Raw genomic sequence first — 25,262 nt, 5'->3', positions numbered from 1 at the left:
TTTTTTTCTTTTCTTTAAAGTACAGGTTGCTAAAAAAAGACACTCCCTGTAGCGTGTTTACATCATGAAAATTTTAACAATGACATCATAATTAACAAGACAGAGTACAAATTTGGATAATACTTCAATAAAAATTGGTCCCGGGTTGCATTTGTATACCAAATAACATGACTCATGAGGCTGTGATGTTACAAACATTTCCTACCATTGACCATTAATATCGAACATTTAACTAAGTCGGTAAACAGGAAGTGGATAAGCGATAGACCTGAACTTTGCAGTCACAATACCAAATATCAAGAGGCTGTGATATGTAGTTGCTAAGAAAACTGTTACGGAAATTTCCTTCCATTTACAATTAATGCCGAAAATTTCACTAGGTCAGAAAACTGAAAGTGGATGAGCCACATACCTGAAATCATATCAATGATGTATACCAAACATCAAGAGGCTGTAATAAGTAGTTGCTGAGAAAATTGTTACGAAAATTCGTACCATTGACCATTATTATGAATTTAACTTATAAGAAAATTGTTACGAAAAATTCGTACCATTGACCATTATTGTGAATTTAACTAAGTCAGTAAACATGAAGTGGATGAGCGACAGACCTAAAATCGAATCCCTTGGTATGGGACAATGTGTTAGTGCTGCATACTAAATATCATGAGGCTCTGATAAGTAGTTGCTGAGAACTGTTACGAAAAATGGCCCAACCAATTCGCCTGCCTGCCCGGAATCAAGTCTCAATACATGATGGTAAACAGTATTTTTTTTCATATATGTAAATTTTTTTCGAAAAACAGTATTATAGTTGTAACAGATATCCCATTAGTGTTTAAATATTAAAATGTTTTTTGATAGTGGTACCTCAGGGGTATCATGTTCGCCCCAGCATCTGTTGTTTATCATATTAGAACACTCTTTCTAAAAAAAACAGCAACAATAAACAGCAGGGATCTCAGGAAGGTCAGAATTTCACGTGGCAGACTGTTTGACCAAAATTTTCATGAGTCAATTCAGTTTTTTCTTCTCTTATTTCTCTACATGAACCATTTTCATGTTTCAAAAATGAATTCAAAAATTACTGTTTGGGAAGATTTTCAAGCTTAAATTGATTATATTGTGAGGTTAAGTTATTCTAAAATTACGTAATTTTCTTGCTTAGTTAACAATATGATAAAGATAATTAAGTATTACTAGCACCATGGATAATTACCATAATTATTGTTCCATTTTCACTTACATTTATTGAGGTCAACATGTACATGAATTTTATTAATCATAACACGGGACGTCGGGAGGTGATATTTACATAAATACTGAATGTCATGCCTTAATACTTCACAAATAGTTAACAAAATACCTATTTCAACGAAGCACACCGATAATTGTATCCATCTTCACTTCTATGTTATGAAATACGAGTTTATGTTACAAAATTTCTCAATTTTCTTGATTGGCGGACGTTTCGTCATGTACTTCCGGTTCAGTATAATTTATAATCTCAACTCTAGGTCAGATTGATACAGATGTTTTCTGAGGCAAAGTTTTTTTTGGACTGATTGGTATGCATTATTTAATGATTTGAATCGTATGTTTGTTCTCAGAATGAAATATTATGACATAATTCGTTCATCAGTAGGAGCGGTGTAGATATGATTTTTCCCGCAAACCGGAAGGATACAAAAAGTAATATCCGTACTGTAAATTAAACTTTTATCTTAATCAACTAATTATTGTGGAAAAAAACAACATGTTTTGTTCACTTTCGTTTCTTTGTGCAAGGTGAGCTAAAAAGGAAAATAGCTACCTCTTTTGTATGTCAAGTACTGTGTAGAATTCGTTTTCAGTAGGGACTGGTACTAAAAAACCTAAATAGTTCTGAACTTCTATAAAAACGATCTTGATATATTTTATTATGCATGTTAACGCATATTAATAACGTGTACTTTTGCGTCCGTTTGAAACATACGTTTAGATAATTAGAAATAATAATACATCGCTTTATTACAATTTTGCGGTACTTTCGACAAAAAGATGTTCAGGGAAACAGTAAATGTCCTCCTTCGTTTGTTTTAACGACTTTCTGTCGATTCCATTTTTACCAAGAACTTCAAAAAGCAACTTTGTAGCATCATCACTCAAACTTTGCTGTGACGAAATGACGTCCACAAGCTGTAAATCGCGAGAGTCACGTGCAGATAAACGTTTACCAAACAATACCGCATCACGTAGTGATTTTCCAGAAGGAACTTTCATCCTATAAAAATAATCATAGAATAATGATATTTAATATTTAGTAAAAAAAAGTATGCTTCACAGCTTAAATGAAAATGAAGTGTTTTTAAAGCTGTATATCTTCACAGAAGTTGAATAACATGATATAGTTATAAAAATATACGTTATATATATAACGTTATATATACGTATATTGATATATATATTGATATATATTCTAAAAAAATATGTTTCAACATGAACATGTAAGTTGATTTCTTTCTTTTGCTCTTCTTAAGGTTTATTTTATAAAAAAAAATATTATGTAGATAACAGTCGAATTAATTTGGAATATTTCAAAATATATAAAAAGCTTCTTTATATTCCATATTTATTCTGCAAAGAAAAATGCAAGCAAATACACCGATTAAGCGTGTACAAAGACATTACAAGTCATTTTCACGAAGGCGAAAAAATCATTTATAAAAGATTTTTCTAAAAAGTTATATTTGAAACGAAAACAATTAAAATGTTACCTTAGTAAATGAATATTACTTTGATGAATGCGCATGTTCAAAGCAACTTCCGGCCAACACAACCATCCTCGGTCTGAGCGCATCACCCTGTAGTCACATGCCAATGCTAGGAATGCGCCGGCACCAAAACAATGACCTATTATAAAACAGAAGATAATATTCTATATTGCAAAGTCATTCAAAATGCTTTGAAAATGATTGTCATAAACACGGGGAAGACCGAACAAACACCATTTTGCTATATGAGATAATTAATATATAATTATACTCAGTTTTCCAAGGGTAAGTCCAATATAAAATCATTTTATATCTTATAATATTAATGATATTATAATTGTATTAATTAACAGGCGGCTGCTGGTAGGAGTCCGGTTAAATGTACCTACCGCTTAACAAAGGGCGTAATATAAAACCGTTACAGGTCACTAAGAGTTTCAGCAATTTGGATCGAAGATGATAAAAATAAATTGCAAAACTTATTACCTCACAATCAAGCTGAATATGTTTAAACTAAAAGTAATAGTTATGGCCGCTGAATTTCTTGTAATCAGATTCAATGTTAGTATAATAACCTAACACGTCTTCTATTTTCTTTGATTGCGTGTGTGCGTGCGCGTGCGTGCGCATGCGTGTGTGTGTGGTTTTTTGGGGGGTTTTTTGCCGTTTTTTATCCTTCATATATTTTTTTTCTTATACCTTTGTCATTCATAGTGAACTTGATATTTAACATATAAACTCGTTCAACATATTAGATTTAAGGCTTTAAACATAGTTAAGATTTAACTATTTCAAAATTTAAGCGTTAAATATTTCACCATTTTAGATATCTTTATTTTCAAACATTTAAAATCTATGTAGATATCTAAGATTTATTCAAGTTTAAGTTTACTTGATGTAAGTATTTCAACATTTCAAAGCTAGGCTGGTATTCAAACGAAACAAATTACCATTTATGGCAGCAACAGTGGGAACTGGCAACAATGTAAGGCGTTTGTAGAATTGTCTTATACTGGCTCGTGTTTCTGCTAGATGTTCTGGCGTCTGTGCGCTCAGAAAAGTAACATCCAGTCCCAAACTGAAGAAATTGTCAGCTCCTGTTATGATTACACCTTTAATAGCATCGTTCCTAAAATAGCGAAAGTCAAGATATATGAATGAAATAAAGAACACTTAACACGGTCTACTTCATTCGCCACTTTTCGGCCCTTTCCGTCAATCTTCGGAGGACCTCGAACACAATAGCATGTCATACGCTAACTAACTAAACACAAACTAAACATGTAAACAAATAGTATGTAAATGTTGGGTCTTATTGAGCTATAGTATTATTTTCACCATATCGTGTTAAGTCTACTTAATTAATATAATTTATCTAAGTTAATTGAATTTATAGTTTTTCTTGTAATAAATATTTGTGTATGCTTATGAACCTTAAGTACAAACCGTATTCTTGTTGACATGATTTTGGATTTAGTTTTAATTGGTTGACAATTGGCATTTTTAATGACTTTGATTTTCGGAAATATTTTTCAATGATCCGTTGGATGAAAAATAAATACAGTCGTTATCATTTTACAAAGAGTACACTCTCTGTTCACGTGGTAGAACATTTTTACAATTCGCATCAACTCCGAGATTATTTTGAATAAAAATCGAGGCGTTTCGACTGTGTCTACTTTTAAGTAGTCAAGTTATAAGCACAACACAGTTCATGAGCATAATTTCTAACATAGTTTGACAAGTTAACTAGTATGTTTGAAACTATTTTTGTCGTTATTAGATTTTACCTCGTATCCTGCCAGGTTTAAGATGCACTTTTATAGAGAAATATATAAAAAGTTTAGCATGATAATATAATTTTGACTACTATCAAACAGCCTACAATAGACTGCTCAATTAAGTCGATTCTGAAACCTGGTTTTAATGATCGCAAGGTATATTTTATTAAACATCATGATAATTCATTAATTAAAATGATAAAAAATGGACTATATAGAAACGTAGCGTTGTTTACGTTACCTTTCTATTTCATCTAGTATTTTCATCCACGCCTTAACAAACGACATCCGGAATCGATTCTCCCCATTACACATGTGCACCGTCGCTATTCCATCACCTGACGTCACCATTTTTAGTCCTTCCGCCATTGCTTTTAAAATTTAAGTAATACCATCAATATATTAGATAATTATGTTTGAAACATTCTTATTTATATTTCAATCTGTATGTAAATGATAACGGAATATTAGTAATCCGTGTACATAAAAGGGTACGGAAGTGATTTATGTCACTTTATTCATTGTTTATCTCTATATATACCTTCAACTTACGATCTAAATATTGACCCTAATACTAGGTGTATAAGACAGGACGCACTGCACTGAATATGTTCAGTATAAACCTTCCATTTAACTTAAGTCAAATTTCAGATCGTCCTTGAACGTGTGGTTATTGTCGCTAAAATACAGTATCTTGATCTGACATATGATTTATACTGAATTTGCTATGTTTATATCGCAAAAGACACTTGACCAGCAAGGGTTAAATGAGGACTTTGCAAAACCTAACCAACGAGTCTAAGATCTATTTACCTTTTACATTGACTCTAGATCGTAACGTTTTAAAATGTATATACATGTGTCTCACTGTAAATACATGTAATGACTTAATTTCAAACATCATACAGAATTTTACTTGTGTTTTATTCCTTCTATAGTATTTGTTAATAAATACAAATATAATAAGTCGTTAATGTATAAATGTATGTACATGTAATATATAGACATATATGAACATATTTGTTTTATAAATCAGTGGAACTTTTTTGTACAGTACATGTATATGTTTTCGACACAGCTACTACGGTATTCATAGTAAAAAGAAAAGGCATCTGTTTTTGAAATAAATATAAATATGTTCATAAAAATGATATATTTTTAAGTGAAGTAATTGTAGTGTGAACAGACTTTTGGAATGTTTGTATGAACCGAGTTTTTAAATCTTCGTATTGACCGGAAACAATAAATGCTATTGTAGTTCTTTTTTTCTTCATATTGCACACATTGTCCAGATGAAATTTAAAAAAATTATAATTTCGATAAGTCCAGTTCTTTTCCATAAATGTCTTTTTTCATATCCTGAAGAATTTGTCTGCCTAAGCCATTACGACCTAGTGCTTCCTTAACAAGTTTTTTGGCAGCATCGGCCATCTTTGATTCCTCCACGACTTCATCTGCTAAGCCTAGACGCTTGGCCTGTTCTCCTGATAGACGCTTTGCAAATAATAAAGCTTCTCTTTGAACGACACCAGGTGGAATTTTAGTTCTGAAATATGTTTAAAGTAAAATTTCTTATACGGCACCAACAAAATGTTTAAAGTAGAATTACACATACAAAAAGTGAGCAAACAATAAAAAAAATTTCAAAACAATAAAACAAGCGTTCTTTTAAACTTTAATAAAATTCAGCTTCATTTCCGATAAGATCAAACCATATAGAAAAAGATATACATGAAAATAACAAAACTATGATCAAGGTGATCAATTTGTGATCATTTAAGGTAAGTCGTATGTCTAACGCTTCTAACAAAATATTGCCCACCCCTACACCCAGACGTACACACTTCAAATATATTTACATATTTACCTTGCCAACTTTAAAAGAGGTTCACCAAAGCGGAGATTAATTGCTGTTTCAGGCCAATTTAACCAACCTTTGTCCGGTCTCATTATACGGAAATCACATGCTAGCGCTAGAAAAGCACCGCCTCCGAAAGCGTGACCTATAATGTACAATAAATAACCTTTTTCATAATGATTATCATTAGTTGGTGTTTTATGTGTTTTCATGAACAACGTCAAAAATCTACACTATTACATTTTGTTTAAAATCATTTAATCAAAATAAGCTTTGGACATATTTTTTCTCTTTTCTCTCAGATATGTATAAATGAATTTTCAACATAAATAATTTGATATAATTAATTAATTCTTTTTTAGGTAGTAGAAAGCAAAGTTTGTTTTACGTCTTCTTTATTTCAGCAATTACCTCAAAGAATAGAAAATTTATGCACACATGAATTGAGGACTGTCATTTCATGTATATCACATCCTAAATGATATGTATATTAGTAAATCAGGTACTAATTTACCATTTAATATAGCTACAGTAGGAATTGGTAGAACCAGAACACGTGATAACAGCCGTTGCAAGCTCGTTATAAAAACACGTGGTGTGTCTCCTTTCTGAACGGCCAGCCATTGCAAATCTATTCCATTGGAGAAGAATTTTCCCTCACCAGTTATAAACAATGCCTTTGTGTCTTCATTTCTACATTAGAGAAACATATAGAAAATCGCAAGTGAGGAAATACGTAGTTAATCAAATTTATACTTGTACAGGCCGTCGACTGTTAATTTAACCATTAATTATATAATTATAACAATAAACACATTAATAAAGTACAATGTACATGAATACATTCAATGTCAATCTATCATATATTCAATGTCAATCTATTATATATTCAATGTCAATTTATCATATATTCAATGTCAATCTATCATAAATTCAATGTCAATCTATCATATATTCAATGTCAATCTATTATATATTCAATGTCAATCTATCATATATTCAATGTCAATTTATCATATATTCAATGTCAATCTATTATATATTCAATGTCAATCTATCATATATTCAATGTCAATCTATCATATATTCAATGTCAATCCATCATATATTCAATGTCAATCTATTATATATTCAATGTCAATCTATCATATATTCAATGTCAATCTATCGTATATTCAATGTCAATCTATTATATATTCAATGTCAATCCATCATATATTCAATGTCAACCATAATACATTGAAGGAGCCTGTTCCTTCGCGTTTCCAACGGTTGTTAACAAAATTTACGCAGTATGACTGTATCAATGTAATATTGAAACAATTACAACGTGCATGCTTACTAATGTATTTTAACTTGTTAAAAAGCAAAGCTTTCTTACTGTAAAACTTTGTCTAGGGTTTTATTCCACTCGTCTATTGTTGCTAACTGAAATCTGTTCTCCCCATTCTTCATTCGTATTGTAGTTATTCCATCCTCACTGAATTCTAGGGCCAGACAATTTGACATGGTTAATGTTGACCGTAACACCGTTCTTAAATATAAACTCTCGTCACAAATTATGAACTCCCAGTTTATTTACTATAAATTTGTAAATACAGCTATTTTTATTATGACAGTAATATTCTGACACATTTATTAAAGAACCATTTGTTTTCTCTGACAAAAGTAAACTGTCGGCTAAGATAGATAAACCACGAATGCAGTTTAATTGATGTGACCTGTCCCATACACACTTCACTGTTATTGTTTACACGGTGTCTACCTACTTTATGACCATGGCAAAATTTTCACCGATTTTATACATTAACTAACACAGATAAACTAGCTTTTACTTGCATTGTTTATTTTGGGATTTCTATGTATACATGAAAAATGTAAGCTCAGCTCTTGCTGAATCATTTGATGAAAGACTTTTTTCAAACGTTGAAAATGAATTATGAAACAAATATAAAATGGACTTCTCCCGTTTGCAGCACAGGGGGCCCACACAGTGTTTGGATGGTATTCACTGCTTGATAGTGACCTTAAAATGAGATTTTAGTCATAACCTTATAATATGTATATAAATATAGACGTCTATATTTATATACATATTATAAGGTTATGACTAAAATCTCATTTTAAGGTCACTATCAAGCAGTGTATACCATCCAAACACTGTGTGGGCCCCCTGTGGTTTGCAGTATTGTTTAAATTGTGTGCATGTTTCTTGTATTTACATTTTTATTCACAAATGTTGTTATCATGTTGGCAGTTACGTTATCATATCAATATCAAGATCAAATACATATATTAGGTATTATAACATATTTCAAATCGGAATAACACAAACGTATCAACCCTTTATCTTTAATGCAAGCAGCTGCGAAGGACTCTCAGTTGTTAGTTGAACAAATTGAACTACGATGAAGAAGTAACTTAGTTGAAGTCAACCCGTTTTCAGACGGATTTCGTTCGAAAAAAATTAGCAAAATGGTGGTGAATAAAGAATAAGATGACTAACAATAACAATAATATCATAATAATAAGGATAAAATACTTATGATAACAGCTACAGTAAGAGAGGGAGTTCTGGGAGGAATAATAGTATAATGGTGCAACATCCCTTACGTCCATTTCACTGGCTAAAGCCGTTATTCAAACCTCTACACTTAATGTACTAAAATAAATGATCCTGACAGACCGGAAAATCTATTTAAAATAAAAAAAAATCTCTTTAAAAAATATGTTTTTTAAAGATGTTTATAAAGTGCATGCAAGTTTCCTATACTAATAAAATAATACAATTTAAAAAAAGATGGTTTGTATTTATTATTTTATTGAAAGTGGCTCTCCACTGAGAGTTTTTCTGTTGACGTAACTGGAGTGGATTTTTTCCTCAAGATTTTTACCACTTGGAGAAGATCTATAGAAACAATTTCCAGATCATTAGTTTACTCTGTTTTGCCAGGATATTTTTGTTGCAAAAAGACCTTAAAATAAAAAGCGCATAAACGCTTTTAACTCAAATTTATTTATTTATTTATTTTGCATCATATTTTTCATTTTTTGTGTCCTTGCTGATCTATGTCCCCACCTTCGGCTTAATGTCGTAGGCATAATAATTGCAGCCCCCGTTTATCCCCGTGTGATTGTAGGAGGCAACTAAATTGGTTAGAATAACTGGAGTCTTTGCATCTCTTAGTTCTAGCAGGGTAAAAAAAATATTACAACACATATTTAAAACCTATTTTAGCAACCGTTAAAACAGATTATCTCCCTTTGTTGATTTTAGGTTTCCAATGGATGACATAAAAATGGTGCATAATTGTCTAATGCCGCCGTATGAACACATTTGTTTCTAAATTCAAAATTTCACAATTTTCGTGTTTGAATGTTGAATTCTGTCGGTGCAAGGGGGCGTGGACGGTAACTTGCAGCTTCCATTACCGTCAATAAACAGGCTCAATCAAACCGAGCCTGCAACATTTTAAATTTTGCCGTGTTGGGCTTTCTTAAGGGATTCTGTTTTCCAAAAATTGACTACAAATAATATACAATCAAATATTAAAGAATTACATTGAGATTTTTAAATTAGTTGCGTAATGTTTGAGGTATGGGACACTATTTGGGACAGCGTTATCTGCTTAATGATAAGCTGACCAATGACCTTGAAGATTGACATACCGTAACAATGGCGTTAATTTTACAAACGTTAGTGTGTGTTTTTGTGTTTCTGTATACTCCAGCACAAACTGCATATTGTCATGGCAAGGTAAATATTATTTCTACACTTTGTTACTGATAATATACGAAATATGATATAAACAATTAGTTAAACTCTCAGTAAACAATCGTTAAAGTGGTGATAAAAGATTAGAAACAATGTTAGCTGACACATAAATGTTACTATAACTTATAACTAATATTAAAATGAGGCAGACATAAGATTTTCATTAAACGCATGTAACGTTTTACTGGCAAAATGGTTGCAACCGTAAATAAAAATAGAAATGTAGAATTGGACATACTAGAGTTACACATTCTTACTTTTTAACAGTAGACGATACTCCATTATGTCTAGCTTGTAATGAATATTTTACTGTCGAACATTAATGAGCCGCGTCACGACAAAACCAACATAGTGGGTTTGCGACCAGCATGGATCCAGACCAGCCTGCGCATCCGCGCAGTCTGATCAGGATCCATGCTGTTCGCTATCAGTTTCTCTACTTGTAATAGAGTTGGTAAGCGAACAGCATGGATCCTGATCAGACTGCGCGGATGCGCAGGCTGGTCTGGAGCCATGCTGGTCGCAAACCCACTATGTTGGTTTTGTCGTGACGCGGCTCATTTCATTCTTGAATGTAATGATCTTGATCTTACACATGTTCGTGATAGGTTGTTTCTAGTCAATTCACTTAGAGAACTTTTAAACTCAGTTCCATTGGTTACTTAAAGCAAGTTAACTTGTATTATAAGTTTTAACTTATTTACTTGTAACAACTATTGTAAGGCCTACTTATTAAAGTGTTGGGCGCCGTATGACCAGTAATGTGTCAATGTCGCCGTTAAACCCAATCAAACAAACTCAGCTAGAGCATGTAAGCCAGATTTCAGTTTAAATTTTAATAATGGCGAGAATAATAATTTACGAATCCCGTCACGTTACCGATATATTGCTATTAGTTTGGTTTATACAAAGTTACTTCAGTTCGATTGTGTTGGAGCCTATAAGCTTATTGAAACACTCTCGAATCCGTTCCTTGAACCAACCAGTACTAAGCAATGAATGTACAGTGTTTTGATCAAGAAAACAAAGGCTTTCCTTTGATACACGGTCAGCAATCCTTAGATTACTAGTCCGACGCGTTAACCATTCGGTCATGCCGCAACTCTATATATTGCTATTGAAATACTAGATTCTCTAAAGCACACTTTTGTATTTAGTGTATGTCTATAGCAGCCGATTTTACTTTCCAGCCTGACCTTAACGCTAAACAAAATTTGAACCCAGTATTTCACGGAGAAACAAGGTTTGTACGTCAAGTGAAAAATGGCAAACTTTACGTTGCAGGGGAAGCGCAGGATGCCTTTAACGTTGTCCATCTTTGGGGTAAATACTCTTTGTCTTTATTCTGGACAAAATGCCGTCACAAAATACAAAATTCCTGAAATCATTAATTGTCACTATTTAGACTTCACTATTTAAACATATTCTTCTGACATGTAAAAAGGTTTTTTTCCTAGTTCAGTGTATTGAATGAACATCTTCCGTTTTACAATCAATTCTAAAACAATTTCTTGATTAAGGCATAATGTGCCTTTAGTTACTTTTGCTTAAGATCACAAGCTCGTGAAAAGTCGTCCTATTCCGTTACTTTCCGTATCCTTATTCTTAAATATTCAAACATGACCGATGATAAACATGTCTAATTTTGACACGGAAAACGACGGACATTTGGTACTTATACGAATTCCTTGCATTGTACTAAAATTTAATTTTATTCAACGTAGGAACGCCATATGAGATGGGTTATGCGCATGGGTCACTGGTAAAAGACGAGGCCTTCCGTTTTATACAGTCTGTCTGGACGTACATGGAACAACAAGTGGTAATTTACCAACCATCTTTATATCATGAAAGTCGTGAATACTTTATTTTTTACCTTTCATTTTTATGTTAAGAAGCCTTGCTTAAATGATCAATGAGTGTCCGTTGATTTGAGTCACACTGTAACCACGGATATGTTGTGTTCTATTGTCAATACTTTTTAAATTCTGCATAAGTCTGAAATATGATTTAATATACAATCGCAATTATTCTGATGAATTTATAGGAAACATAAAAGGTTTTAATGTGTATAATACATGCTATGAAATCAAATCTATATCATCATTCAATGAAAGTTTAGGCACAACACCTTCCATATACCAAAAATAAGTAGATGAAACATTGTTAACTACTATAATTAATGCATATATCATGAATTTGAAAATGACATTCTGCTTTTTCTTGTTTTCATTTGAACAAACAGGTTTTAGCGATAAATGGTAGCGTTCATATTTTCAAGCCTTGGTTCTTAAAAGAAGTTGCTGACAAAGGGTAAGACTCACATTACTATTGAGGTTTTAAATTTATCTTAATTTGAATGTATCTTTAACATGGTGAGATCAGTAAAGACATTAAATGCTATATTGGTTTTTGTATGACATCATTTATTCCCTGCTGTCTGGAGACCGCAGGGTATTGGTACGCGTTTAACTTTTGAGGCATGGATTGTGTGTATTTGCGTTTATTTATACTCGCCACCGGTTGCCCATATGGGCGAGCCCTCCAGAAGAGTATTAGTCATTTTATTTTTCGGAGGATAGTGCAATTACAGATACAGAAAAATGCCCCAATTCCAGAAGCTTCTCCTGGTTCTTTATCGTGCCAAGTGTTTAAGCACCCATACACGGGACCTCGATTTAAAGTCTCATCCGAAAGACTGATTAGTAATTTTAGTTGGCCAGCCCGGGAATCGAACCCACAATGTCGAGATTACAAGTCTCGCGCTCTAACCGATTGAGCTATGCGGGCTGGCTTTGAGGCATGGAGGAGCACGTGACCTGTTTTCGGTACATGGAGGAGCATGTGATCTGTAAACCGTACACGATTGGTTAATTGACCTTTTAGAAATCCTGGCTAAATACCGTTTGTCGGTACGTTACGGAATTACCTCTAGGGAATTAGTCAGAATTACACCTAAATAAGAACAAAAAACTATTACGTGATATTTCTTATTTTCTATAATTATTCTACCGTTTAAGGTGGAAAAACTTGAATGATGCATTTGATAATTATCATCGTTTCTTTAATATATGTATCTCAAATTTTTCAAACAATAAATTGTTTATACTGAAAATGTACAAAATTAAAATATTTGTAGTGGCATCTGCCATAATAAATAGAGGATATTGAAGTTTTGTCTATAAATACATGATTTATTTTTATCGAGTGGAATGAAAATAAATATTTCATGAGTGGCGGTAGCCACGAGTGAAATATGGTAATTTTCATGCCACAAGATGAAAATAAATCATGTATTTATATACAAAACTTGAATTTTCTGTTTATTATATACATTTTTCTCTTTTTTGACATTAAAATTTGAAAGACTTTCCCTTAAATTTTGTGTACTGGCAGAATTTTAAAAAAAGTAGTCCGGCAAGACACCAGTGAAAATACGGAAAATATGTTTCACTGCAGTGAAAAATAAATTTTTACAGTGAAAATACGGAAAATGAAAATACGCATTTTATTTCATCAATATTTCTCAATATTTCATTTGTAAGTATATAATAAATAGAGATATTTTCTGCGTTAACTTGTGTGTTTACTTTTTTTTTGCTTGGAATTATTCATAAAATGGTAGGCCTATTTAATCATTTTCTTAAAAAGAAATAATTGTTTTATGTTCGACTTTTTTCGGTCATCAACGGTCACAGTTTCCAAAGACCTTCTTCTATTGTCAACTATATTTCTGATACAAACGTTTATTTATCCCCCTCTCCCAAAACAATGTTGAAAATAGTTAAATGAAATATCTTTATATAATTAAAAGTGTTCCCGCAGGAAACCATTTTAATTGTGAATTTTCTTGATAGTTCTCTTTAAACCATGTAAATTAGAACAAAAAATACGTGGTCTAAATACCAATGTCTTCTTAGTTATTTGATTTAATTATATTTTATATGCTAGTAATACATACGTTTGTGCTAGTATAAGTAAGTTTATGTATAATTGTACGCTAAAATATTGTATAGTTATAAAATAATATTTCCCATCTTCCCTTTAATTTTCTTTAAGTAATGGAGACTGTAATTACTGTCCATATTGATCAGACTGACCGCGATAAAAAAAAGTTGTGGTGGTGGTGTTAGTTTTTACTCCGAATCACGACAGTAAGCCAAATTGAATTAACCAGAGCACAGTTCAGCCACCGCATCGTTCCTGGGCAGGCTGTCAAGCAGTTTACCAGTACTAGTTGTCTTTACTTTCGCAAGGAACTGATTATTTCTGTACATGCAAAAGGAGAGGTACAGTGCGAATGACCGATTTCATGATCAATCACAACGAAAGTGACCTGCGCCGTCCGGGAATCGTGTCCAACGCTCTACCTATTGAGCTAAATGGACGGCTAAAAGCGATAAAAAGGCATACAAACGTTATATGTATACATTACAGGTGAGTGAAACATAACATATAGCCAGTCCATATGTACTTATATACTTAATATAATAATTAATGTATATGTCTTAACGATAATACAGATTCAACAAATTTTAAAAACATATATATACCTATTCAATGGAACATTGTTTTTAAAACATATTTTCAGCCTTGATGTTGCGCTTGATGCAGAAATAGATGTTACAAGACCTTTCACAGGAGAATATTTTTTTCAGGAGGCCAAAGGTCTGGCAGATGCCACGGGCCTTGATTATAAGGTAAAAGTTCCCGATGTTATTTTAGAACATGACTGACAATCCCTTCTTTTTTACTTACATAGTCTTGATACATACAAATGACGAGTTAATTATTATAAGACATGTACTTTGCATTAAAAAGGAATTTAGCTTTAGTTATATTATCCCATTTTAGTATAAAGTATCGTCGTTAAAATATATCTGTCTGTTCAGTTTAAGTTTAGAATGATTATTCTCTTGAAGTCTCGTGGGTTTGTAGAGGATCATCTGTAAACTATTATCATATATATCAAGGTATTTCATCCTAGCCAAAAGTAGTTTAAAATAGTTTATAATGTGAATCATATTTTTGTGGAATAAATAGTCAGCATCTATTGACAAGTTACTAAGGTGGGTGATTCATGCCGTGTCGTATTTTCACTTCCGCGGGATGTGAGGTAAAAACACGAAAATACAACACAGTGTTTACGGCTTTCGCTTCGCGGAGTGCTAGACCGTGATCAATGTGTCGTGTTTTCGCGTGACGCCCCGCGGAGCAAAAATTCGACATGGCACAAATCAGCCACCATAAATTACTGAATATATATTAATGATAATTTGCTTCACAACTCTGTCCTATTGTTCAGTATTTTATGTCATTACAGATGATATTGAGAATTCATATGATTGGAGAGTTAACGTAAGATGGTTTTATTTTTATATCAGTCTAACTGTAATTATTCGCAATAGCTAAAACAAGTAATATTTGTCATATATTCTAATAAGTAGTAATGTCACAACAAAATAATTCATGTAATGATTCTGAAAAAAAACCGTGAATAGGATGGCGAATGACCTGTAAATTTACCTGAAGTCAATATGAAAACAAACATCCTACAGCAAAAATACAAAACAATAACAACAAGAACACAAAAACAACAATAGAATTTATTCAGTTTCAGAGTTTGAATGTCTTTTTAAGACAAGTTATAATACTAAAGACATGTGAATTGCGAAAAAAACCTATCTTATTACCGTGAATTTACTAAAGTTGATGTCTTAAAATATGATCGACGATAAAGTCGCCGGACTGTTTCCCTATACACCATATTTTATTACAAAACGTCCCCGCAAAAAACTTCTTCCATCAGTGGCGCTAACACCAAAAATACAGATTTTATTTACAGGAAAGGTGATTGTTCAATGGTAGGTGCTTGGGGCTCTGCTGTGAAACAGCCTGGTTCCCTACTGCAGCTTCGTGCTCTAGACTGGAATACAGACGGTAATTGACTTTAAATGTAATGTTATATGGCGACTTCTATTCTTTACTAATACAGGGAAATAATTTCCGCTTAAAAAGGACATTACAAACTGTCGTCTGATATGAGAACATCAAACATGTAATTCTTTTTCTGTACCCATTGCCTTTATGTCTCCTACGGAACATTTTTCTTAGGTCTTATTTAACTAAATGACTCTTTACTTAGATTTGGGCAATATTTGCCTTTTATATACTTCTTCTTCCAATATAGTACAGACACCTTCCGGCGTATACTCGTACTAGCGCAGCGCGGTGTGAGAAGTGTCTATGTACAAGAGTGATTTAAAAAAGTACTATGTATAGTGCTGGTAAAAAGGTAAAAACACCGGACTGTCTATCGGAGAGTGAGTGGGAGTACTTCCCTCTTGAAGCTGTCTATGGTTGTACAACTTACAACTGTCTGGGGAAGACTGTTCCAGAGGCGGATGGTGTCTGGGAAGAAGGATCGCTGGTAGCACTGGGTCCTTGCAAATGGTACCAGGTAGTGAAGTCCATGTCCTCGAACAGAGATGACTGGGGTGAGGTTGGATGTAGGGACTTCTACTAGGCCATTTACTATACGGTACATCATGGTCACCTTGGCATGGGCTCTGCGTTCTCGGAGGGTAGGCCACTGTAGGTGTTGCAGCATCGATGTCACACTGCTGGTTCTTCTGTAGTCTGAGAAAGACCATTCTTGCTGCTCGGCGCTGCACCATCTCCAGTTTCCAGATATTTGCCTCAGTGAAAGGGTCCCAGATGATAGAGGAGTATTCCACCAGAGGTCTCACGAGGGTCATATAGCAGAGCTCTTTGGTCCTTCTTGGGCATTGATTGATGTTTCTCTGTAGAAAGGATGTGGCATTGTTGGCTTTTCTTTGTAGTTAGATCAATGTGATTGGTTCCAGTTTAGTGACTTTTGGAAGTTGAGGCCTAAATATTTTGCTGTATCTACTTCTTCTAAGATGTGTCCATGGATGTTATATGGTTGTCTGATTGGTTTTCTCTTGTTTGTTATGTTGGAGTATCTGGCATTTTTTGAGGGTGGAATTCCATCAACCAATCCCTTTCCCATCTTTGTAGTCCATCTAGGTCTTTTTGTAGGGCTATAGCATCTTGGTCTGAGTGGATAGAGCGGTAAAGGGCACAGTCGTCAGCAAAACATTCTAGTGGTGGATTCAGGTGATACATAGTTGGGTAGATCATTAATGAAGATGAGAAATAAGAGAGGTCCTAGAACACTGCCTTGTGGGACACCTGACTGGACAGGTGGCTTCACCTGATTTGCTGCCGTCTAGTAACACACTCTGGCTCCGATCCCCTAGGAAGCTGTTTATCCACTTTAGTAGGTTGTTTCGTATACCATAGAATTGAAGTTTTGTAAGTAATCGGTGGTGTGGGACCTTGTCGAAAGCTTTGGAAAAATCTATAAAATGACATCAGTCTGACCAGCAGAGTCCATATTGCGAGCAAGGTCCTGGACTGTCAGTAAAAAGTTGAGTCTCACAGGATCTGCGTTTACGAAAATCCATGTTGGGCATCTGTAAGTATGTTGTAGGTGTCAAGGTGTTTCATAATGGTGCTTGTAACGATGTGCTCAAGTGCCTTACATGCTATGGAAGTAAGAGAGACAGGTCTGTAGTTCTCTGCTTTACTGCGGTCGCCCTTCTTGAAAATTGGTACCACGTTGGCCGTTTTCCAGTCGTCAGGGATGATTCCTTGGTCCACAGATGCCTGGAAGAACAGTGTAAATACAGGAGTAAGTTCTGTAGCTGCTTCCTTTAGAAGTCTTGCTGGGAGTTGATCTGGACCTGTAGCTATACTATACTTAATATGACCTAAACTTTGTTAGTGCACCGTAAAACCGAACAAAGAAACCTTAATGTTTCATGCTGTTGATTGTATTTATCAGGACCTTTCAAAGATTTCCCTCAAGTAACTGTGTATCACCCGTCGGATCCAAAATATGGACACGCCTTCGCTAATATAGGCTGGACGGGCTGGTTCGGCTCCATCACAGGTACAAAACCTTTTACATAACACTATTTATATGGTTCAAGAATATGCAATAAAAATAGAATGTGGTAAAGCTTACAGTTGTTATAATTAGTTGACTGGGTGCTTCAAGTGTAACACATAGTAGTAGTGTTAATGAAAGACCTTTATGATACGCTCGAGGAATGATCAGTCGAACAAGCATAGACACATTTTTAATATGAAGAATCAACTTATATCATTCAATTCAAAAAAATCATAAGGATTTATGTCTGCAGTACTAAACATATCTTAAAACGTTAATAACTTTAAAGAAAAAAACAAAACAAACAATTGGCAATTTTTAACGAATCTCGCGTTTCAGTTCATCATAACTGGAGACATTGATATTGTTTTGAAGTGTTAAATTTCAGCTGTATAAAATTAATAGAGAATATTGCTATTTTGTCAACTCCAGGTTTTAACTCCAAACAAATGGCTATATCTGAGATTGGTGTATCATTCCCTGACGCTTCCTTCGGATCGGAGTCTAGATTTGGTATTCCTTTTACGGTATGATTTATAATCACTTCCTTTTAAATAATTTTTATTTTACTTCTTTATTTATTTTTTTTTTCATTTATCAAATTTTGTTTTCTTTATATTTTAGTGCAACTTGACAAAACCTTATCAATAAACCGTGTGTGAAATATGTTAAACACTTCTATTCCACAACGAAAACTCAGGTGGACAACTACTCCAGAAGATTGTTTGTGTATTAATTATTATAATTTTTTAATTATTATTATTATTGGAGAAGAGTACGGTCGAACTTTTGACCCCTAAATCTGTAATCAGACAGTGTCACAAATTGACAACTGTGCCTCTCAAGTCATTCCAGCATTGACGTTCAGTATTACACATCATGTTTTTTTTAAATCATCTTTAATTTGATCTCGGTCAATAATGGCACATTGTCTTATTTACAATTTACAAATATGTGTTTTTCAAGTTAAGTGTTATATGCCAACTAGAGAGAGCTTTGTTGTGCCATTGATATGAAACAGTTAACAGCCAGGAGAATCTAGGTCTAGGTGCACTTTGTTTTTCTTGCTCGGGTATTTTGGTATCTTTCTTACAAGAACCTCTTAAATTTATAAGAGACCAATCAAAATTTCCAGCAATAAAAGTCAATAATATAAAACCATTGTAAGAGGTTTCAATAATTTATATTTTCATCTATTTTGTGCCCTTATTTTCAGTACATATTACGGGATGTGCTACAGTTTGACAGTTCACTCTCTGACGCTATGCACAGAATGAAGAACGCCCATCGAACATGTGATCTTATCCTTGGTGTGGGCGACGCTAAGGTGAAAACAACTTTACGAACTTTTGCTATTGTTGTATTAGTATATTTAGTATCATATTGTAAGCTAAGTCAAAAACTGTTCAAATAACAACTTTTATTGATAAAAGATTTATTCTACAATTTCTTTATTCAACTCTGAAGAGCACTAAATTTGCTAGATTCAACAATAAAAGTTTCCATGAAAATATTACAAAATGCTCTTGTCACTAGTTTTCGCGACTGTCAGGATTTAAAGCCAAAATGCAAACCGAAAACAGCCTGCCATGGCTACTTACATAGACTCTGAAATAGCCAGGACTGTCACAATTGACCAATCATAACATTCCATTTGGCCTGGCAGTCTGGCAGGAAAGGCAGGGATTTCTTAAAATGGCAGCCATATTGACAGGAATAATTTAGAAAATGTAAATTAACAAAGTGAACAAATAACAAAATATGCAATAAACACTTGGATTACATGCCTAACTTGATGCACTTAATATCTGTACCAAAAACAATCATGGTTATAGCTTAGAAAAATGAACTATTGATATAAAAAGATTCCAAGTGCCAGGAATTTGAATTTTCCCTCCTGACAAACTTAGAGGTCATACTGGTCATCAACATTATTATGAAATACAGCAATGCCAGCTAAATATTTGGAAATTAACTTAAGTCTTAGGTAAATAAAGATTACATTCTTTGTTCTTACATGTAAAATGGTAAGTATTTGTATATGTTTATGAAAATTAGGTCATTTTAAGTTTTGAATCAAGGTAGACAACTCTTGTCGGCCATTTTGATGCCAGGATAAACAAAGTAAGTAAATAAATCATGTCTTGAAGTATAAACCTCCTTATAGTGCCTTATAAAGTCCTAGAGCCTCAGAATGTCCTATATCATGGTCTTAATTCCTTCCTTTACCAGAAAATTATCTAAACAAATAAAATCAGCAAATATGAATGGCTGAGGCAAGTTCAGGAATCCTGACAGGTAAAGTTCAGGATTCCTGGCAGGTAAGTTTTTAAGCATTGACTGAACAGTATTACCTCACTTGTCAATAAATTATGCTAGTTTGATGTTCAAATTGTCATAACACATAGTTTGTTTTAAACTGATATATTCATTACAAGGTCCTGAAAGTAAATTATTTGATAGATATTCATAGTCCCTTACAATATTCTTGATGTTCTTGATGATTCGAATTATTCAGTGTTTTACAATTGTAGCATTACCAACGCAATGTCACAATAACGTTGTTCTTTTCTTTTAATCAATAACACCTGTAATAAAGGTGCAAATTAACAGAAATTTAAATTGCCAAATCGTTTTGCAAATATATTAGTTTTAACTGATTTAAAGAACAGCAACAAGATTTACAAGGACTGATGGCAGAATTTGAGTTCATTTGTGCATTTTCTGTAGTACATTTACTTCTTTGTCTTGGCAGTCTTTACAGAATTTTTAACATAAATTGTTTGTAAGAGCAAATTATTTTTCGTCGGTGACAAACTGTCTGATTTATGAAACGCCAAAATGATGTGTATATATTTTTTTTTCTAAAATTATAATCCTTGTACAAAATTTTTTTCAAAAATTTTGTGTGCGGGAATTATAAAAGGGTTTTTTCATATATTTTCACATGGTTTTAATTTTTTGGGAAAGTACAAATATAAAAAAAAGGGCCCGGGAATTAAAACAATCGGGTTAAATTTTTTAATGAATTTAAATTTTTAAATTTAAAAAACGATATGACACATTTTATACCCGGAAACCCTTTTGTTTGTAAAATAGGGTATTAGGGGAAATTTAATACAAACAAAATTTTAAATTTTTAAAAGAACCCCCAATTTTCTTTGGCTTTTAAAATACTCCGGGTCTGGGGCCCCAACTTTTACACAGACACGGATATGGAACCAGAGGCATCCTGGCACCCAAAAGTGAAAGACATCGTTTATTACGGTAATTACACGATCTTGTATGATATAAATTATAATTATTTTGTATCATAACTTTAAAGCAGTGCATCTCTAGATGAATATATAATTTTCAGAAACAAAATGTATCACCTTAAAAGTGTCTTTTACTGTGTTACAGGAATGGACTGGTTGTGTCCTGGATTTAGCGAGGTTCTAGCCCGTCAACTAACTAAACACCATGGTAACCTGTCACCGGATGTAGTTATCCGTGACGTAGTTTCAATCGAGCAATCCGGAAGTCTACATATTGCAGTGTATGACCTTTCCAACAATCAGGTCTACATCGCAAATGCAAGAGGGACGTACGAATCAGGACCATTAGACGCTTTTGATAGGTAAGACGCATAGCTTCTTAAACATACAAAGTCATATTGTGATTTTTATAATTCTTACCGTCAAAGGACGTCTGTGTCTTTCTTGCATGGTATAACATGTATTCCAGTCTTTCGGTCGGCGATGGCAACACAATTCAGTTGCAGCATACAATTTGCTATTGAAATTACTCCATAAAGCTAGATAGGCAACATTTTAAAGCCATCCCTGCTAAGCCCTAAGCCTCCTAAAATATATGACTAAATATTTCACATTCCATTTTAAAAGAGTCCTATATCAATTTGGTAGCTATAAGTCTGTAAGCGGCAATCATGGTAGCGGAATATTATGTCATTCTACATTAGACCTTAATGCTACACGTTTTCAATGTATTTAAAGCAATACCAAGAACAGTGTTTTGTGGATGGCTGTTTTGTTTGTTGTTGTAAATGTACGTCGTACATCGTTTTAACCTGGATGCATCTAAAACCGGCTTCTTTTTTATATGTAACGGTAAAAAAGTCATAACATAGTGCAATAACGCGTACCCGGCCCTTTACAAATAGATTTAAAAGATAATCTTAGAAATTGAATAGTAGTATGTATTGTAAGCCGGCAAAGGCCTCTTTAAATAGAGAAAAACGATAAAATTGAAAATGTTGCAGGCTCGGTTTGATTGAGCCTGTTTATAGACAGTATTGGAAAGTGCAAGTTACGGTCCACGCTCACTTTCACCGGCTGAAGCAGAGACACGAAAATAGTGAACTTTGAATTAAGAAACATCCGCAGATGTGTTCATACGAGGGTTATTATCGAACTTTCAAGTATTCTGAACAAAATGCAGTAACATATTGAAAAAAATGTCTTCAGCAGGCATTCTTTACGAAAATAAGCGAGATATTGTTTCATAATAATATTAAGTTTGTGTTTTCTTTTCTTTTTTCAGAACTTTCGTTCAACTCAACACAACAGCATTGTTTGAGGTGCAGCCACCACAAGTTTAATTTTGTCTGCTTGTGTGTACTTGTATAACTATACATTATACAATAAAGACCATAAACATACCTGATAATTCTATTTTGTACAACCTCAAAATAAATCATGCTGTAAGTTTTATTTGTGTTCAACATTAGCATTGCTTGATGTGTTTGTATATCTGTAATAAATGTCTGGTTTGAATTTATTGAATATATTTGAATTGCTTCCCTTTGTCTGTAAAGGTGGTGTGTACATTTGAAAAGATATAACAAAGATGAATTGGATAGCTGAATGCCGCGTTTTTAAATTTAGTGTAGCAGATCTGAATACGGATAAATATCTTAGCTGAATTATTGCTGTGAATTATGTTATATTATATTTGAGTGCTGATAAGGATCATTTAAGAAGCAGAATGCTTAAAGAAAATGTACAAATGTTTCCGTCTGGGAAAAGGTTACGATTTTGATATTTGCCTTCTGTTGGAAGCAATTAAATTGATTATTTATATAATACCCGTAATTTAGATATGACATATTCTTTATATTAATTTCAACATCTGCTTGTATTTTTTTTGAAACTTTTTAGACAAAGGTTTGTCAATTGCCATCATGTGTCCTTTATCTTGATATTGGTATTTACAGTTAAAGCACGTAACGTAAAATGCAAAAACCCATACAAACAAACATCAAAATAATAAGTAGTTTTCGCAGAACCAAACGTCACCTCAATTCTTTGTAATAATTATTATTTTAGTATTAGAATCACCACACGCGAAGTTATATATTAGATAATTGGCAATTATTCTCAGAAAGCTTACGACTCGCAAGGAGAAGCTAATAAAAAGTCATCTATCTGGAATTATTGGCATGTATATCACGTGGACGAAAACAATTGTTCTGCTTTATTTGATGAAGGATCATTGAAGATATTCACGCTTTATTTGATAATCCACATATTTCAGAAATACAGGGAGGACCTTATAGCATTTTAGAGCCAGATCAGACAGACGGCCGAAGATGAAATATATACATGTAGTAGATATATACTGCACTTTACTACATCGAGGAAAACAATCTCATTGTTTCAAAATAAAATGTCAAATTAAATGTACCCAAAACGTTTTGACAATCAGCTTGTATAACGCGCGTTTTGTTGTATATTAAGAAAAACAAAAACAAAAATACAAAAAAAAACCTTTTTTCATTTTTCAGTTAATATTAGTGTCCATATTTTAAAATCTTTTCTAACAAGAACAAAAGTAGTACCATTTCCAATAGTAGGCTTGTAACTTCTTGAGTTCCTCAAGGTTATAATATTTTAGCCTGCTTTCATATAATATTATAGAATAGGTTTTTCTCCGTCACCAATTGCCGAAACCTATTATTTTATGTTAGATTTTCGCTTATTGGAAGAAAAAGAGCAACATAAATTCTTCGGAATATAACTAATAAATAGATTTGTTTTATTTTCGGATGGAATAAGTTCATTATAAAAAAAGTGTTTGGTTTTGTCACCGGTTACATATAACATAATCAAAGATTAAATCTACAAAAATTATCGACAGAAAGTTATCGATTGTTGAAGTCAATTATATGCTATCCTCCCATATTTGTCCGAAATGAAAGTTTGCTATGTTTTTACACTAGCCAGTTAAATTTGTGTTTGAATCATCGTCGGATTCAAATGATAATTGTCTGGCAATCGACGTCGGTAAATTAAGCTTCCAAATGCCGTGAAACCCATTTTAACTCTTGAAATGCTAATGTCAGTCATAACGAAGAAGTGCTTAGTACTTGCGGCGGGTATTCATACCTAAAGAAGAAATAAACAGCAAAGCAAATGTGAAGGTATGGTGGTTTTATTCCGTTTTTGTTCATGGCATCTTCAGAGCCTAAGAAACTGGATCAATAAGAATATTGCATGTATGTTTGCATGTAGTAAATGCCTATATATTTAGGGACCATTCGCCCGTAATGGCACAAATATAGCTTTCGCTGTCGAGTACGGGGACCCCGGACATGCCACCAGTCATGTTTTGAAGCACAAAGTGGTGATAACTTACCTCGATGCAATTTCCACGGAGTATTAGCCAAAGATATGAATTTTGAGCCAAACGTAGGTCACTGTACGGTGGTCAATGAAAACCTAAATGTACAGTAACCTGAGACAATATGAAAGGGTACCCCTGGAAAGGGTTGTTGGTGCCAGCAAAAGGCCTGCCGTTCAAGCCGTCTAACCGTGCTAGGGGCTCACGCACCCTAGCACACCATCTTTGTCGACAATAAGCCTACTTTGTAGGGCCACTCCCCTCGGCATAAGTCAGGACACCGGCAGCTGGTCCGCAGTTGTTGACGAAGTAACAGTCCCGCTAAACCATAACGGGTACATAAATTTATTAGTATACTATCCGCCAAGCTGTGAATCTTCTGCCGATGCCTTGTGCCTTCTCAGCGGCGTGCACGCTCCGAGGGGAAGTGAGAAGAAGAATATTGCAGGAGGGCGCTCGATTTATATATACCCAGTCTACTGGGCATGCACGAACA

General features: G+C 33.6%; 3 protein-coding genes across 3 annotated transcripts; 1 reads left to right on the top strand and 2 right to left on the bottom strand.

Moving 5' to 3' along the window:
- Positions 1 to 1,899: 1,899 nt before the first annotated feature.
- LOC132728457 (putative enoyl-CoA hydratase) lies at positions 1,900 to 5,081 on the bottom strand. The gene is made up of 4 exons (XM_060714102.1): positions 4,776 to 5,081; positions 3,704 to 3,882; positions 2,757 to 2,892; positions 1,900 to 2,263 (listed from the first exon to the last, which is right to left on the bottom strand). Exons 1-4 carry the CDS (start codon positions 4,901 to 4,903, stop codon positions 2,011 to 2,013), a joined length of 696 nt encoding a protein of 231 aa, XP_060570085.1. The 5' UTR covers positions 4,904 to 5,081; the 3' UTR covers positions 1,900 to 2,010.
- A 358-nt stretch (positions 5,082 to 5,439) lies between these two features.
- Positions 5,440 to 8,162, bottom strand: LOC132728458 (uncharacterized). Its single transcript, XM_060714103.1, has 4 exons — positions 7,774 to 8,162; positions 6,907 to 7,085; positions 6,402 to 6,537; positions 5,440 to 6,080 (listed from the first exon to the last, which is right to left on the bottom strand). Exons 1-4 carry the CDS (start codon positions 7,899 to 7,901, stop codon positions 5,843 to 5,845), a joined length of 681 nt encoding a protein of 226 aa, XP_060570086.1. The 5' UTR covers positions 7,902 to 8,162; the 3' UTR covers positions 5,440 to 5,842.
- A 1,843-nt stretch (positions 8,163 to 10,005) lies between these two features.
- On the top strand, positions 10,006 to 22,920 carry LOC132728459 (protein dcd1A-like). Its single transcript, XM_060714104.1, has 14 exons — positions 10,006 to 10,149; positions 11,358 to 11,490; positions 11,892 to 11,989; positions 12,413 to 12,480; positions 14,759 to 14,867; positions 15,491 to 15,525; positions 16,013 to 16,107; positions 18,038 to 18,145; positions 18,578 to 18,672; positions 19,362 to 19,530; positions 20,444 to 20,466; positions 21,292 to 21,412; positions 21,548 to 21,764; positions 22,688 to 22,920. The coding sequence occupies exons 1-14, from the start codon at positions 10,069 to 10,071 to the stop codon at positions 22,743 to 22,745; spliced, it is 1,410 nt and encodes a 469-aa protein (XP_060570087.1). The 5' UTR covers positions 10,006 to 10,068; the 3' UTR covers positions 22,746 to 22,920.
- Positions 22,921 to 25,262: the final 2,342 nt, after the last annotated feature.

This window comes from Ruditapes philippinarum, unplaced genomic scaffold (assembly GCF_026571515.1).
Source record: "Ruditapes philippinarum isolate M1 unplaced genomic scaffold, ASM2657151v2 ctg1901_1_1_1_1, whole genome shotgun sequence".
Lineage (NCBI taxonomy): Eukaryota > Metazoa > Mollusca > Bivalvia > Venerida > Veneridae > Ruditapes > Ruditapes philippinarum.
This window is presented reverse-complemented; position numbering and strand designations above follow the sequence as displayed.